This window comes from Echinops telfairi, unplaced genomic scaffold, assembly GCF_000313985.2.
Source record: "Echinops telfairi isolate 266 unplaced genomic scaffold, ASM31398v2 ScPeMD7_31;HRSCAF=116, whole genome shotgun sequence".
NCBI classification, from domain to species: Eukaryota; Metazoa; Chordata; class Mammalia; order Afrosoricida; family Tenrecidae; genus Echinops; species Echinops telfairi.
In genome coordinates, this window is record NW_022103928.1 from 189,015 (window position 1) to 206,440 (window position 17,426).

At 34.0% G+C, this 17,426-nt stretch overlaps 1 protein-coding gene across 1 annotated transcript in view; it reads right to left on the bottom strand.

Moving 5' to 3' along the window:
- LOC123521652 (contactin-6) overlaps positions 1 to 17,426 on the bottom strand; it is a 470,227-nt gene that overhangs the window by 52,780 nt on the left and 400,021 nt on the right. The window contains exon 12 of the mRNA XM_045289898.1: positions 9,664 to 9,791. Within this exon, the coding sequence (XP_045145833.1) occupies positions 9,664 to 9,791 (128 nt within the window). The remainder of the gene's footprint in view (positions 1 to 9,663; positions 9,792 to 17,426) is intronic.

A 17,426-nucleotide genomic window follows, 5' to 3' on the forward strand; every position in this document is an offset into this window, starting at 1 on the left:
AAAAAAAAATGAAAACAAGTTATGCCACTTCCTAACACAGATACCTTGGTCAGGTAGTTGCAGCAAGCAGGGTTTCAGTCTCCCCTTGTATGCAGAGCATGTTATCTGCATTAAAGTGTTATATGAAGGTCAATGGGTGATACAACACATTTATTACAGTGCCTGGCACAGAACAAGTATTCAATGAACAAATAATGGCTATTAATCATGATTACAACAAAAATGTAACAAACTCTTCCAGATTTTATTGCTAATCTAACTTCCAAAGCAGTCTTCTTCATTGGTTTAATAGATTATCTCAAACATTTAAACAAAACAAAAAGCAACTGCTTAAGACATTTGGAAATTTAATCTGAATGATGGGTTTTCCTTTTTTTTATGAAGACCAAAATGACATTGATAGGGATCTGTTTGAAGCAATGAGTATTGGGTTTGTGCTTATATTTTTCTTGAGTAGAAACAAAACCAAACAGTGCTACTGAGTAGATTCTGCCTCAAAATGACCCTATACCCTGAAGTGAACTACTGTTGTCGGGTTCTAAGATTATAAATCTTTGTGGAATTAAAAAATCTAATTTTCTCCCCTATTCTTGAGTTGATCGTGGTATTCATTTCTCAAGCATTTTTTCAGCATTTTTTCCATATTGTAGGAGAAAAGAACATTTAATGCCTGGGCACTGTATTTGACTATGTATTTTTCACCGTGAAAATGGTCTATGCTATCAATTTTTCAAATAAAAATATTTCAGTTAAAATACATGTAGCATTTTCCCTAGGAGATTGGAGGTTAGTATTGAACACTGTAAAGAAACATCAGCACTACTGGGAAACTTCTATAGATATTTCAAACACAAGACTATGACTGATAATTTGTGATATACTTGTTCATTTCTCTGAAGTGGTGCTTCTAGTTTACTCAATAAAGCTGGGCTTCTCAATAAACCTGGGGTTGACACCTCACATTCTTTAAATTGCCTTTTAGAGCCACAAAGCCTCCAATTAACTATCTACCTTGGGTATTTCTCTGAGTAAATGTGGAATCATATTAGTGAATACCCCATTCTGCAGGAGAAAATGGATATGCCATTCTGTATGCTGGTATAATAAAGACTTCTATCACAAAGAATAAACAACTAACTGAGCAGCAATAAACTTAATTTGCACATTAGATATGCTTTTCCAAGTTCCGACATTTCAGTTGAAAATAATGCCGAAGCAATGAGGCCTATAATTGAACATCCAAAATTTCTCCAGTGGGGAAAGCAAAACAAATGTTGCCTGAAAACAAGATCATTTTTACAGCCTGCTGTTACTCTGCTTTTTAATAATTTTCCAAATGCCAGATCAAATAATTTCTCCTTTTATGTGATTTTCATATACTTCTTAGTGTATGTACACATTATAATTTTAACCTAAATCCTTCAAAAAGAAAACACTTAGATTATCTTTTCTTTTGAAATCCTGCCAATGTCTATAGAACATGTCCTCAAACTGAACTGGGCATCTTCCTAGGCTCTGGCAAGGCTGATGTTAATTGCACTCACAATGTTTGAATGGAAAATTGTTTCCTGCCACAATTAGTGAAATAGAAATTTCTAACATACAGTGCAGATAACTTCAGAATCCTCTTAACACAGATGAGCTATATCAGCTAAAAACTAAGCTGGAAATTATCTTACTTTTGTGACAATTATCTCTTTACATTGTTATCCAGCAACAGTATTTCTTGCATGACTGAAACTGTAAATAAATTCAGAGAGATGATTGTTTTATCATCTTTCCAGAAATTTCCCACTTGCTCTTTACCCTCCTATTACCATTAAGGTCACTGTATTCTGTTTTGGGTTTAAAGAACAAGCTCATTAGATTCTGCAATCATAATTAGAGATGAAACACACTCACACACACACACACACACACACACTCTCACACACACACACACACACAGTGTCACACACACACACACACTGATTAAGCTGTCTTTACAACTAGTTGGCTACCCTATAGTCAAGAAATTTGCTGAATCAATATACACTATTAAAATGCTTTTTTAGATTAAAGATTCAAATTGGTAGATTGCAAAATAATATTTCTTTGAGAGTGATGTCTTCAAAATTCCACCAGGAAAGGAAATTAGAAATAACACTCTAGTTAGGAAAATAAGATAATGATAGATCTCAACACCCTATTTGCATGCAGACCATACCACTTAACACAGATTATGTTACATATCAACAAAATTTTGTTTAGAAACATTTCTAAAGAGTTCTTTATTCCCACTGCACACACATATTTCTGGACTTATTTAATGTGTTTATGTGTTAATGTAATTACATATACATATTATATGTGTGTCTTTATATTTCAGAGAGTGGTTCTTGTCAATAGCAAAGAAGCAAAAGATGCAAAAATACCCTAAAACTGGGATGTGGATATTTCATGAAGGCTAAAAAGTAACAAAACAAAATTTCCTTTAAATCATTAAGTAAAAGAATCCTTAGTGGTTAGTGAAAACTCCATTCTCCGGGAGAAATGGATAGACCATTCTGTGGAATCCTATGGAAACACTATGAAACCTGTCATATAGGCTTACCATGAGCTGGAATTGATTAAATGTCAATGGATAATAGATTTACTATTATTTTATGTAAATAAATGGAAAATAACTTGATATTAATGCAAATTGCAATCAGCTATATTAACACGTGGCTTTCTGTTTTGTTGTGAGGTTTAAATCAAGTTCTGGTACTGTGCTGAACATACCAAAAGAGTGAATTGTCTCCATGAAGACTTAAGGAGTTTCTCATAGCTCCATGTTTGCCCCTGTCCCTGTTAACAGAGTAGGGATCTGTGTCTATCGTTATTGTTAGTTGTCATTAAATCAATTCCAACTCACGCTGACCTCATGTTGCAAAGTCAAACTGGTTCATAAAGTTGTGACTTGTAAGAAGCAGATCGTCTTTGTCTTACGTGGGGCTGCTAAGTTTGTCTTACGTGGGGCTGCTAAGTTTGTCTTACGTGGGGCTGCTAAGTTCACACTGCCAATGTGTCAGCGAGGATGCAAGTGTTTAGCTGTTTGTGTCATCTAAGGACCCCTCTATATGTGAATCATTTCATTATAAACATTAAAATTTGGTAAGTGAAAGCATTCCAAGATGGATAATTTTTCTTTGATTGTATTTACAACAAAGTGTTCTCATAAGTTCCTTGAGAGATTGAAAACATTCAGAAAGGCTAAGGTTAAGTTAAGAGTGTCATTCAATCAACAAACATTCACTAAACACATATGATGTTTTGGGGCTCTTTAAATATGTAGTTTACTGTTTGTTAAAGCAGACTAAGATCATTGTTTTTATGCTTTTGTTCTAGAGACAGGAAAACATACAAGAATCTAATATATAAGTAAACTATATAGATTTTAAAAAGAGAAAAGTGCGACAGAGGAGCAAATAGATGCATCAATTTAAGTAGACAGGGCTGCAGAGTGAGATAATGGTGTTTGCATAACACAGGAAAGAACATTAGAAAGGCAAAAAGATAAGTTGTGTTGGTCCTAAAATCTCAGTAATCTTGCTTAGTCATCTCACTTATAGAGAGAGCAGAAAATGTGTACGTATTAGTTACCCAGACTGCTATAACAGAAATGCCACAAGTATATAGCTTTGATAGACAGACATTTGCTCTCTCACAATTTAGGAGGTTTGAAGTCCAAATGGTTCTCTGTAATTTCCTTGTTTCCTTTCAACATCTGTGGCCCTGGGACCCCCTGGAAATCTTAATGGGCCTTACCGTAAATTTGGGAGGTTTTCAATGCAGGCAATCTGTGTTTAAAGGATACTCTCCACATCTGGTTCTTCTTTCTTGATGATAATGTGTCTACTTTTTCTATTCAATTGTCTATCACTTCTAAAATGAAAGTGATGCAAGACACATCCCTGGGATATTCCCTTTACATCAAATCAGGGCTGTGAGTAAGAGGGTTGTAGTCTGCCCTAATCCTTTTACAACTAATGGACTGATCCCATCAAATTACACATCATGGGGAATGTTTATTCTATTACATAACTCCCAAACCACTGTCAATCATGGCCCAGGCAAGTTGATTCATACCTGGTAGGGACACAATTAAATCATGCCACTGAGCATCTGGGTGCTCTTTACAGAACAGCCTGAATCATAGATGTACTTACGCTCACTATAAGAACTAGGATCCTATTAACAACAACAAAACAAAGCAAACAGCTGATGAGTCCTTTCAGACTCATAACAATCCTACAGCACAAAATAGAACTGCCTCTGTGAGTTTCTGAGACTATAGCTCTTTACTGTCTTGTCTCCTGCCTGGTAGTTTGGAACTGCTGACCTTGCAGTTAGCAGCTCAATGCATAATCACTGTGCTACCAGAAAACCTGGGACCCTGTTAGGTGAGAAAAAAGAAATGTCAAATGACATACTTGAAATATGTTCTCACTCCCTGGAGAACTAACTACAGCACGAGTTTCAAATTCACTATCTGGGCACTAAGCAGTTTCTAAGTTTCTTCGCGAATAGTGTTGTTTTAACAATTAATACTAGGTAGTAAGTATGTCACTGACAAGTATTTAAGAAAAAAATAATTAAGAAACTCTTTTATGTGCTCAATCTGTCCATTAACCTCTTTCCCCTTTATCCTAAAGAAGGAAGTTAGGGAGCTGGGCTGCAATTCCCATCACTTATTTTAGCATCAAATCATTTGTTCACATCACAATTCCTGTGCAACAATATTCCTGCCTTTGATTACTTTGACTCTTTATATTTCATGTAAGTTACCTCTGGATTTCTCTAGATGTGAGAGATTTATTACAATGACTTTATTTTTGTCAGATTTGAATGCAATGCTATACTAAAATGTTGTGTACTACTTCATTTGAATTAGGTAATTAATCTCTTCTCTCCCCTTTTAAGAGGCATTCCCTGTATTTTTCTGCAAATAGCATACATGTTGTACACTATTTTGACAGCCATGCCACTCTTCAAAATTATATCTGTAAGTGCTATATTAATTTTTTACACAAAGAAGTTAGCTAAGTGGGTCTTCCAAAAATACCTCAGAAGGGGTGGTGTAGTTGACAATAATCTGTAGCATGCATCTTTGTGTTATTTTCATAAAGAAACAGAACATTTCTACAAGCATTAAATATTCAGCTTTTTGAGTTTATGAACATTAGCCAATATTTGCTGAAGAAATATTCTGTATTAAATATACAGGATCACTATGAGTCAATTGTCTCAAAAGTAGAGGGTTTCTGGATTGGGTTGGAATATCAAGAATATTTCTGTCTTAAAAACATGATGACAACCCAATCTCAGAGATGTATGTTTTCCAAAATGTTTGACACATCATGTTATATCAGTCATTTTTTCTACTGATCCCTTCAGACATTTGTAGGTATAAGGTAATATAACTAAGACACATTGGCAGATATATCTTACAGTGATATATGTGAGTAATTGTTTTCCTTATGCCATTTTAAAGAATAGTTGAAATGTGGCAGCTAAATATTTTTATTGAACATGTTTTTATCTTTCAATAGGAAAAGGGTAAAACATCAATTGCAGAATTTAGTCATCTGGGCTTCTCGACCTGCTTTATCAAACCAGTTGCTTTTATTATCTGGGAAATAATGAGATGATGGTAATGACATTAATTTCAGTAAACATACTATTTTGTATTTACTGAGATTTAAAAATAATAATAAAAGAGCAAAGATGGGGAAGATGCACTTCTAAAACTAATTATGCTTCTTGGTAATAAAGAGGAACATTTGCATAAATACTAGCTTAAAGGTCGTAAAACAAGAGTATGCCATTTTATTATCCCAAATTATGATGTCTCCTGTTAACAGGTCTGTCAGGTTGTTGTACCATGATATCTTACTTACTCTTGTGATGCTTGAAGCTACGCCACCAAAAGTTAAAACACCAGCAGATCAACCACAGCTGACAGGTTTTAAAAGTGTTTTCAAACTAAAGATGATTTTGTAGAAGGACCCAATGATTTACTTCTGAAAAAATTGACGAATTCACTTCTTATGAAAATCATGGGACATTGTTCCCATGGGATATCCCATGGGATATTGTTCCAAACCCATGAGCTCCTGAGTGTGGAAAGTATTCAAGTAAAACTGAGTGACTTCCTCAGAAGAGACGATCTAAATGACATGCATGGAGTAACGTTTTTGGAATTGACCTTCATTTGCTGATGTAACACAACTCAAAATAGAAGATACAACTGCAAACATCAATTAATAACCACAAAATATAATGTGCTAAATATGAGTTTAGGAAAATTGGAAGTCATCAAAAAGAAAATGGAGCACATAAAAACTAATAGCTTAGGCAGAAATGAGCTGAAATGGGAAATAACATGATATACCATGCCAGGGGTGACAAGTTGAAGAGGAATGGTGTTATAGCCATTGCAGAAAATTACATTTGGGATATTTCCTGCAGAATAAAGCTGTCATTAGTAGGGACATATGAATCCTACAAGAGAAACCCGTTATTATACATATTATTCAAAATTATATAACAATCACTAATGTTAAAGATGAATATATAAAACAATTTTACAAACTTCTGCAGCCTGAAATTGATAAACAAAATACATTAATTGGAAAATGCAAATTGAAAATAAGATGAAAGATCAGTAGTTGAAAAATAGGGTTTTGGTGATAGAAATTGCATGATCTAATTCTGCAAAATCAATGACCTTCTCATTGTAAATAAAGAGTGGCTATACATATGGATCAGATGGAATAAACAAAGTCAAATCAGCAGCATCTCTGGAAAGAGATAATGAAGAAGCTTGATATAATCAAACAAAACCTGTGGTTAAGGCTATCAATTGCTCATTCACAAGTTCAAGTTGAAGTTAAGAAAATTAAAACAGATTCACAAAAGTTAAAATGCAGAGCATATCCTACATGAATTTAGACATATTTCAAAAATAGATTTAAAGCATTGAACATAATTGACTAAAAACCAGTGAGTTGTAGGATGACATCAAGGACATCATATATGAGAAGGGAAAAATTAACAAGGTAAAAAATATACCAAAATGAATGGCAGAAGAGACTCTGAAATTAAATGTTGAACAGCTGAAAGAAAAGAAGACATGGCGACAACAGTTAAACATAAAATTTCAATGTGCAAACAGAGAAGACAATGCAGTGTATTGTAATGAAATGTATGACGATCTGAAGTCAGAAAGCCAAACATGAAGAATACTTTCTGGATTTCTCAAACTAAAGGGACAGAAATAAAAAAAAACAACAACTTCAAGCTACAATATTAGGTGATTCTATGGACAAAATACTGAAAGATGCAGGAGCCATCAAAAAATGAAAAGAATACTCAGAATCACTATAGTTAAAATAATTGGACAACATTAAGTCATTTCATGACATTGCATATGATACTGAAAAAAGTCTAAGATGTACCGAAGGCATTGGCAAAACAATCCAAGCTTCAGGTATTGATAGAATGGCAGTTTAGATACTTCAACAAACTGATGCAATGATAGAATTGCTCCCATAACTATGCCAAAAATTTGAGGGACAATTACCTGTCAAATGGACTGGAATGGATTCATATTTTTGGCCATAATGGAAAAAAGGCGATTCAAAATATTTATTGAAAAATACCATTAATAGTATGCACACATAAAAATTTCCTGAAGATAGTAACAAACAAACAGTTGCATCAATGCATTAACAATATAATGTCAGAAATTCAAGTCATAGAAAAGAACATGGAATGAGGGGTACCATTGCTGACATTAGATCAATCTTGGTTGAAAAGAGACAATAAGAGAAAGCTACCATGGGTTTTATTGACTAGAGAATGCATTTAACTATGTCTCACAACAAATTATAAATAACATTTTGCAAAATGGGAATTCCAGAACATTTAATTTTACTTATGTGGACCCTCTTCAGAGATCAAAAGATAATCATTTGAAGAGAACAAGGGAATAGTAAGTGGTTTAAAATCAGAAAAGGCGTATGTAAAGGTCGCTTCCTTTTGCTACTTTCATGAGACCTTTATGCTAGGCAAATAATGTGAGAAATGGACTACATGAGATTCAAGGCAACATCTGAATTGATGAAAGGCTCATTAACAAATTGTCATGCCGACGGAACAACTTTGCTTCTTGAAAATGAAGAGGACTCCAAGTACTGAATGATGAAGGTTAAACCCACAGCCCGCAGCATGCATTAGTGGATCAACATAAAGAAATAAACTATCCCCATCACTGGACTAATAAGCCAGATCAGGACAAATGGAGAAAGGATGGAAGGTACTGAGAATATAATTGTGCTTGACTCCATAGTCAACATCCATGGAAACAACAGTCAAGAAATTGAAGAACACCTTACATGGAGAAATTTTGCTGCAAAGAACTTCTATAAACTATTAAAAAGAAAAGAGCTTGCATAAAGGCTCAGATGTTCCAGACCAAGTCATAGTGTGTTCAATCACCTCATGTGCGTGTGGAATCTGGGCAACGACGATGGGAAACCAAAGCACAATTGATAACTTTCCATTATGGTTCGGCAGAGAGTATTGAACATAATCTTCAATGCCAGAAGAAATAAGACATCTGTGTTAGAAAGACAGACAGAATGTTTCTTAGACATAAAGATGGCAAGACTTCTTTATCCTACGTGCTTCAGGCATGTTATCAGGAAGGACCCATTGCTGGTGATGTAAATCATGCTTCACAAAGTAGAGGCTCAGCAAAAAACAAGAGGAATGCCCTCTATGAGATAGACTGGAAGAGTGGTGGCAACCCTGGGCTGAGCAGTTACCATGGCTGTGAGGAGAGTCTAGTACTGGGTAGTGTTGCACTCTGTTGTATATAGTGTCATTAGGGAGAATAAACTTGAAGGCATCTAAAAAAACATCTCTTTATTCCAATGTGAATATAAAAGACTGATATGGATGCTATACAGACCATAAATAAGAGCATATATGAGTGAGAATTTCACCTGCTATGCATCCAAATGGAAACAACCAAATCCATGGCCATTGAGTCAATTCTGATGCACAGGAAAGCTAGAGAACAGAGTAGAATTGCTCTTCAAGGCTTCTGACTCTGTAAAATTTTATGGGAACAGACAGTCTCATCCTTCTGCTTAGCACAAAGTAGCTCGTTGGTCTAAACCACGGCCCTATGGCTCGTCCAATGCCTAGCCCACAGCACAAGTGGACCTCCCCTGTGTACCAAAAGCCACATACATGAGGGGGTTATGGACACGGTAGCCTTATACCCTACTACTTGTACATGTACAAGTTGAAACAAATCCAAAGTTACTGAATGAAAGTTAAACAAGAATAGCATTATCCTGTTATTTAGTGAAAATACCCATGGTCACACGAAGTAAGGCCTTTGTGAAACTTCACATATTATCAGTATAGATGTTATTTCTATGTGATATTTGTAGAATCCTAGAGGGAAAGTGAGTCCAGTGTTAATGAACATAGTAATTAAACTTAAGTATATTGTAATGTCAAATATTTCACATATACAAGATGCTATAGGTTTGACACTGTGATAGAGGTCATTTTATGCATACACATTTAAAAAATAATCAAGTACAAATGCAGTTGGTTAAATACCTTTTACAACCAGGCTGCCAGTGCTCTTAGCAACTCCAAACTGATTTGTGGCTATGCAAGTGTATGGTCCAGCATCTGACCTGGTGATATTATATATTCGGAGGCTGCCATCCTCTGTGAGTAACACTCTAAAAATAAATTATACAATTATTGAAAAGTCAAGCTTTTTAAAAAATGTTAATTTAAAACCATTTATTCCATTTTAAACTTTACTTAAAATCATGGTTGTATTTTGATATTTATTTATTCATTACCTATTTTCCTGCTTCTAATATGAGCAACCTCTGAACCTGCAGGTTAGAATGGACAATATTTGCTTTTATTTGGAGAAGGATTGATAAACATCATAACATAATTAGCTCTGTAGGAGAAAAATGTGGTTTTCTCCTCCTGTGAAGAGTTACAGTCTTGGAAACCCACAAGAGCAGGTCCCCCTGGTTCTGTTGGGTGACAAGGAGCTAGAATTGATCCCATGGCAGAGAGTTTGAGAACCTGCATTCCTTGCTGTGGCCACACTGCACACTTAGAACTACGTGAGCGCTTTATACTACCATGTCCACTTGGTGGATGGCTAGGAAATTATTCACCAGAAACTATGTAATGTGAATTTTGGAAGTCAATTTAAAGATAAAAATTTAACTTAGTTTTGGACCAATGCAAGTCAGTGTTCATATTGTCTAGTTCGGTGAGTTAATAATCCTGATCTTACTCAGTACATTCTGTCACCAGACAGGGTTCTTCACCATGACAACGTCACACCAGTACAAGCGACCCAAAGGACAGCTTGTGATTCCACAGCCAAAGAAACTAATGTATATAATGTTTTGTATCCCATCATAAATTAGAGAAGAGAAATAGAAAAAAAGTAGGCTTTAATGAATAAAGATTCCTAAAATACATGTAATCATTTGATTGTCAGGAAGAGATATCTAGCATGGACATTCCAGTCTTTCGTAAAAGTATTTGTATTAAAATTTCTTTCAAATTGAGAAATAGAGTCGGACATCATGAGAGTTCAGAGACACACCAAGATTTTTTTTCCCCCAGCAGAATCAGTATCACCAATTGTTTTAAAGAGAGCAAGAAAAATAAAAACATTTTCAAAATGTTAAGCTCATGCATTTCATATCTTAAAGAAGCAATTAGCATGTATCAGATTGTCTTAAAAAAACTAGTGGATAGTCAAGTTAGCACCCAAATAAATAATCGCAACCTATTTTTACATGATAATTGCTTTAAAGGAAAGAAGGGGAGTACAATTGGTTTTATGTCCAACATTAGCATAAAACAGACAGTATTTTTGCTTTGCTAACACATCGTCACTTGTATTGCATGTCTAACATATAAGTAGTCAATATTATTAATTAACCAATTTGAAATGCAAAGAATACCAGCCAAGTAAAATCAATTCTGATACTTAGTTTATTAATAATGACAATTTTCACACAGGTTTGCTGAGTGAAAGTGGATGCATCTGGCTTGAAGATATTTCATGATATGAAATCAGATGTTTTTAAAAGAGGTGTCTTGGACCATAACCAAACAACAGTCATAGGAGGTCTTATTTAATTTCTGAAATCTCTATTATCCTAGATTCCAATTTACATTAACAAATTAATCACACTGTTACTGACCCAGTAATATAGATATTCTCGTAGGCAATAAATTTCTAGCCAAAAACAATTCTTTATCTGAGTCAATTAGAAGAGATCATTGCAAAAACATGTTGCTTGCTATAGCTACTTATAACACTTAGAAAAACTAAGAATTTTCAGCAATATACAAACATTGAATTTTTGACATGTAAAATATTTTATATGATAAAATCATATATCTGCAGATTTGTAAAGGTCATCAGACAGATTTTGCTTTTACCAATGCCAATGTTTATATGTCATACAATTTTGCATTTTTCTTTCAGAAAGGGAAAAACATCCAAACATTTGTCTAATATTGTCTACAGTACACTATCATTCGTCTTACTCCTAATAGAGGCTCTGTAATATTTATTGAATTATGTAAAAGTTAATCTCATTGAAACTGGTTACTTCTGAAATCTCAGTCTATGAATCAGTACTTATTATCTAAGGCACTGCAATAGACAATTAAAATGGAAAAAGTGTTAAACATCTACCCAAGACCACATAACTAATACTTAGAGAATTAATTTTGTTAGATTTTATTATTGTCTTTAGCAGTCCTGTTATCTCAGAGGTTGTCATTATGATTTACTTGTAGTGAAGTCATTCTGTGTGTTAATTATGATGTTCAAAAGTTTTAAAGGGAATCATTAGTAAATGTCTCAAATATTATCTATTTCTTTGCCTCCAAAATATGGTCTTGCCCCAGGACTACTAAAACAAATTCAGCATTTTAATAAAATATCCATTGATTGACATAGATGATAGAATTTGAGAATTGCTGGTATATTTATTATCAATGAAACACTGATCTGTAAAGATGATCTTTATTTCTACTACAAGATCCTTCCTGTTTTTCAAATAGCAATTTACACAATTGTATATAAACATATATAATATTGTTAGGCTGCATATATTTTGTGGCTACATATATTTTGTGATTATATAGGTTTTGTGGAAATTTAACTAACTAGTATCAAAACTAATAAATTTTACATTAAAATTAGATAAATGATACAAGTAAATGAAACACAATGGAATTTAAAATTGATGTAAAAAAAAATCATTACCCCAGTGACCTATGATACAGCTAGAGATTTTAGGAAATAATATGAATATTCCTCATTGTCATTTAAATTTTTTTCTTTTCACTAATAAGAGATGGTAAAATAAAGTAAGAAAAATGACAATTAAATGATCAAACCATGTAAGCATATATCTAACTGTATGCAGAGTAATAAGGAAAAGAAAAAACTCAACATTTCCTCTATCTCTGTGACATATCACACATTATTTATCAGAAATAATTCGTTAAATCAAGTAAAACAAAACAATAACAACTAAATTAAACTATGCCAAGTATTAGACATTTTAAAATAAGATAGTGTACGCATTTAGAATTAGCAGGTACATTTTATGGATAGTTTTGGCAAAGTTCACAGACAAAGATTGATTTTTTCCTAATTTGGAATGTTAAAAAATATAATTAAAATAATACCTGTCAGATTCAAAACAGAGTTATTATTAATAAAGATATATATATTACATATATACATTCCATAAAAGTCTCTCCAGTGTTTATAAACAAAACACAGACATAAGTACAAGTACGTGAGGCTACTTGTAAAAAAGGAAAAACAGAAAATCGAGCAGTAAAAATGATTTACTTGAACAATTAACAATTAACACGGAGTGTTAGCAATTAACAAAAACTATATGGGTATAGGAAAAAAAACAAAATAAAATGATAGATTACATATATAATATAGTTTTACTAGAATATATGAGGGTATGGTACTTTTAGGTAATAAGGAGAGGTATTGAGATGTGTGACCACCATGGAATACAGATTTCTAAACTATCAATTGTAACTTAAATGTGTGGTTAGTAGTAAGGTAAAGGTGTTTTTTGTTTTGCTTTTGTTTATTTATTAGTAAGTATTTACTAAAGGCCTCCAATGTTAGATCTTTGAATAGAATGTAAATGGCATACTTAAACTCGTTGGTCAAGATTTAAGTAAGTTGTGAATTATTATTGTGAGCTGACTCTGGGCAGGCCCTTCCATAATAAACAAAATAATAAATGTTGACTCATTAAATTATTTTTTTCCTTTAAATCATTTTATTGGGGGCTTGTACAACAACTATCACAATCCATATATACATCTATTGTGCCAAGCACATTCGTACATTTGTTGCCATCATCATTCTCAAAACATTTGCTTTCTACTTGAGCCCTTGGTATCAGCTCCTCATTTTTCCCCTCTTCCCCCCCTCCCCCTCCCTCATGAACCCTTGATAATTTATAAATTATTATTATTTTGCCATGTTTTACACTGTTCGATGTCTCCCTTCACCCACTTTTCTGTTGTCCATCTCCCAGGGAGGAGGTTATATGTAGATCCTTGTAATCGGTTCCCCCTTTCTACCCCACCCTCCCTCCATCTTCCTGGTATCACCACTTTCACTACTGGTCCTGAGGGATTCACCTGTCCTGAATTCCCTGTGCTCATGTCCTTATCTGCATCAGTTTACATCCTCTGGTCTAGCCAGGTTTGTAGGGTAGAATTGGGATCATGATAGTAGGGTGGGTGGGGAGAGGAGGAAGCATTTAAGAACTAGAGGAAAATTGTGTGTTTCATCAATGATACAGCAATCCCAATGCTATTATGCATATTTTACAGTCCAAGAATCAGGTGTGACAAAAATAAATAACTGGCTCAAGGTGCCCATTTGGTAATACAGGTCTAAAATTCTAACCACACACATGGTAGAATTTTGAAAGATCAAAGACATATTCATTATATATACCATTTTCAACAACGTACATTTTGCCTACACATATTGACCTCATCAGATGGAATAAATTGAAATTGAATCAACTACAATTATGAAAAAAAGATTGGAGAATTCAATGTCATCAATCAGAGCAAGATCATGGACCAAGAGGTGAACAATCAATTGTTTTTATATAAATTCAAGTTTAAGCTTAGGAAAATTAAAGTCAACAAGGAACAAGTACAACTTTAAATACATCCACCAGAATTTATAGGACATCACAATAATAGATTCTATGTATTGAACATTGTTCCCTGAAGACCAAAGAAGTTGTGAGATGACATCGAGAATACCATATATGAAGAAAACAAATGGTCACTTAAAAGAAAACAAGAAAGAAAAGAACAAATTGGACGTTAGAAGAAACTCAGAAATTTGCTCTTGAATGTGTAAAAGCAATTGGACAAATGATAAAGTAAAAAGGCTAAACCGTGTGTTTCAAAGGGGAGCTTTAGAAGAAAAAGTAAAGTAGCATAACAAATGTGCAAAGACCTGGATTTCAAGAACAGAGGGAAGAATACACTCAGAGTATGTCTAGTTGAAAGAACTGAAGAAAACGGTCAAGCCGAAAGCAGGGAAAAACAGAAAAATGTTTCATTTTGCTCCATTAGTTATGAAAAGCCATTCAAGACATCTCATAGGTGAAATATCAAATGATGCAGGGAGCAGCAAAAGAAGATAGAAAGAGCTCAGACACTAATTGTATCAAAAATAATTGGTTAAAATTCACCATTTCAGTAGGTATCATAGGACCCGCAACCAATGGTATTAAAGGGAGAATTCCCAGCTGCACTAAAGGTATTGGCCCGAAACAAACTCCAGGTATTGACAGAATTCTGAGGAGTTGCAACAAATAGATGTAATGCTAGATATGCATACTTGTCTATGCCAGGACATTTTGAAGCGCTTGATCTGGCCAGCCAATCTGGAGAGATCTTTTTCTGTGTCCATTTCAATGAAAAGTGATCTCATAGACTGTCAGAATAAACAAATTATATCATGAGTATCACACACAATAACATTTTGCTAAGGCTAATTTGAAAATTATTATACCTGTATTTCATTACTGAACTGCTAAAATTTAAAGCACATTTAGAAGAGAACATGGCACAAGAGCCATGATTGCTGATGTCAGATGCATCTTGGCCGAAAGCAGGGAAAAACAGAAAAATGTTTCATTTTGCTCCATTAGTTATGAAAAGCCATTCAATTGTGTGGATCATAACGAATTATGAATATCATTGAGAAGAATGGGAGTTCAAAAGCACTTAATTATACTGAAGGGAATTCTGTATAAAGACCAAGAGAGTCTTTGGAACAGATAACACCTAGTTTCTCCAATATTTATTCTCAAAAACCCATTTAATCAGAATATCTAAGCTCTTCTTATAATTGAATTGATCTTCAATTCAGCAAAGCTTTAAGCAAAACACCAAAATTTAAATGTGTTTTATTCAGATGACTAAATCTTAACCTTGATATTTGCATTTTAAATGCTATATAAAAATTAGAATTTAAAGGCATTTCCATGAATAGATATAGGATGGGCATTCAACTGATAGGAAAATAATAAAATTTGTAATGAACTACATTATTCCTCAAATTATACTATTGGCATAAAAAGGTAAAAATTCAGAAGAGTAAACTATGCAATGTTGGTGACATTAGTAATGTTTATAGTGGCATGAATAAATTGAATGTGCCAAAATCTGAGCAAGCAATGCATATCAAACATTTCAAAGTTAACTGATAAATTAGAGGCTAACAGTATGGATCAACTGATTTCCCACATTTCCATCTTCTGACTGTCAGAAAGATAGCTATCATAAAGAGAAAATAAGAGTCACAAATGTGCTACTAGTTCCCCTAATGTCCTACCTTGGTCTTCTACTTGATGGGCTGGTGAGGAGAAAACATTAGTTAGGTACTATGTCACACAAAATTACTTGTGGTTCTTTCTCTGGAACATGTCTGTCAAAGGTTTGTGACATTCTCAGCAACTACATATGGCTCATGGGAGATTTTTTATCTTGTGATTTGCTGGCCTGTCTGCTGTGATGTGTGTTTATTCTAAACTATATAAATATATCATTGTTGATGTGCTGTTGTTGGGTACCATGCACTTGATTCTGACTCTTAGAAATCATATGTGACAATGGAAAACTGCCCCAGAGGATTTTCTAGGCTTTAAACCTTGTAGAAGCAGATTGCCAGCACTTTCTCTCACAGAACTGCAGGGTGTGGTTGGATGGTAATCTTTGGATTAGTAGTTGAAGGCTTACCAATTTGTACCAACTGGGGTTCTTTGAAAATAAATCCATTTCCAAAAAACTCACTGTCGTTGAGTCAATGCCAACTCATAGTGACACTATAGGACAGGGTAGAACCGCCCCTGTGAGTTTCAGAGACTAACTCTTTAGGAGTAGAAAGCCCCATGTTTCTTCCAGGGAGCAAATGGTGGTTTCAAACTGCTGACCTTGTGGTTAGGAGGCCAACCTGTAACCACTATGCCACCAGGGGTCTAATGATAAAGATTAACATACACATATATTTTATCATTATAATTACTCTAATATATAGTTAGTCTTTATCTCCATACAGAAAACATATTTATATATGTAAATTTCTAAGCGTGAGAAGAACTTTTTGTTTGTTTGATTGGCATAAGCTGTAGCCTAAACTAAGAAAAATTAGGATAGTAGGCAATTATAAATTCTTATTTCTGGAACTAGAGCGATATTGATATTTTCTACCAAAACTGGAGTATTGCCTCAAATTGTTTCTAAAGATAATAGTGGAAATCATGAAATTTTAATTAACTGTCTAAAAATACTGATATTTGAAAAATGTAAAATAGATTGTATTGAATTAGATACAAAGTAGCATAAATTATATAAAGTATGTATAAATTTTGACTCTTCATTATTTGTATTTTAGGTATAATATCCCATTACAGTTCATTTTATGCAATTCAGGTTTCTGCACCTGATTATTACAGTTAAGGTAAAATATCTATCCTAATCTCAATTTCATTTGAGAAGCTATCTTTAAAAATTCTTTATTTTAACAAGGTACAAAACATGACTGGCATGGTCTACAAAGAGGTGCATACCAAAGTCTTCCGATTTAAACCACAGTAAGCTGCGTCCTCTCTCTTCCTCTGCTCGGAACCTGGCATCTCCTGCTGCCACATAGGCACAGGCAACACCGCACGCCTCTGGCCGAGCCACATTCAAAGATGCTAGCCATCATGTCAGGAAATCTGCCTCATTAGACCTTACAAGTT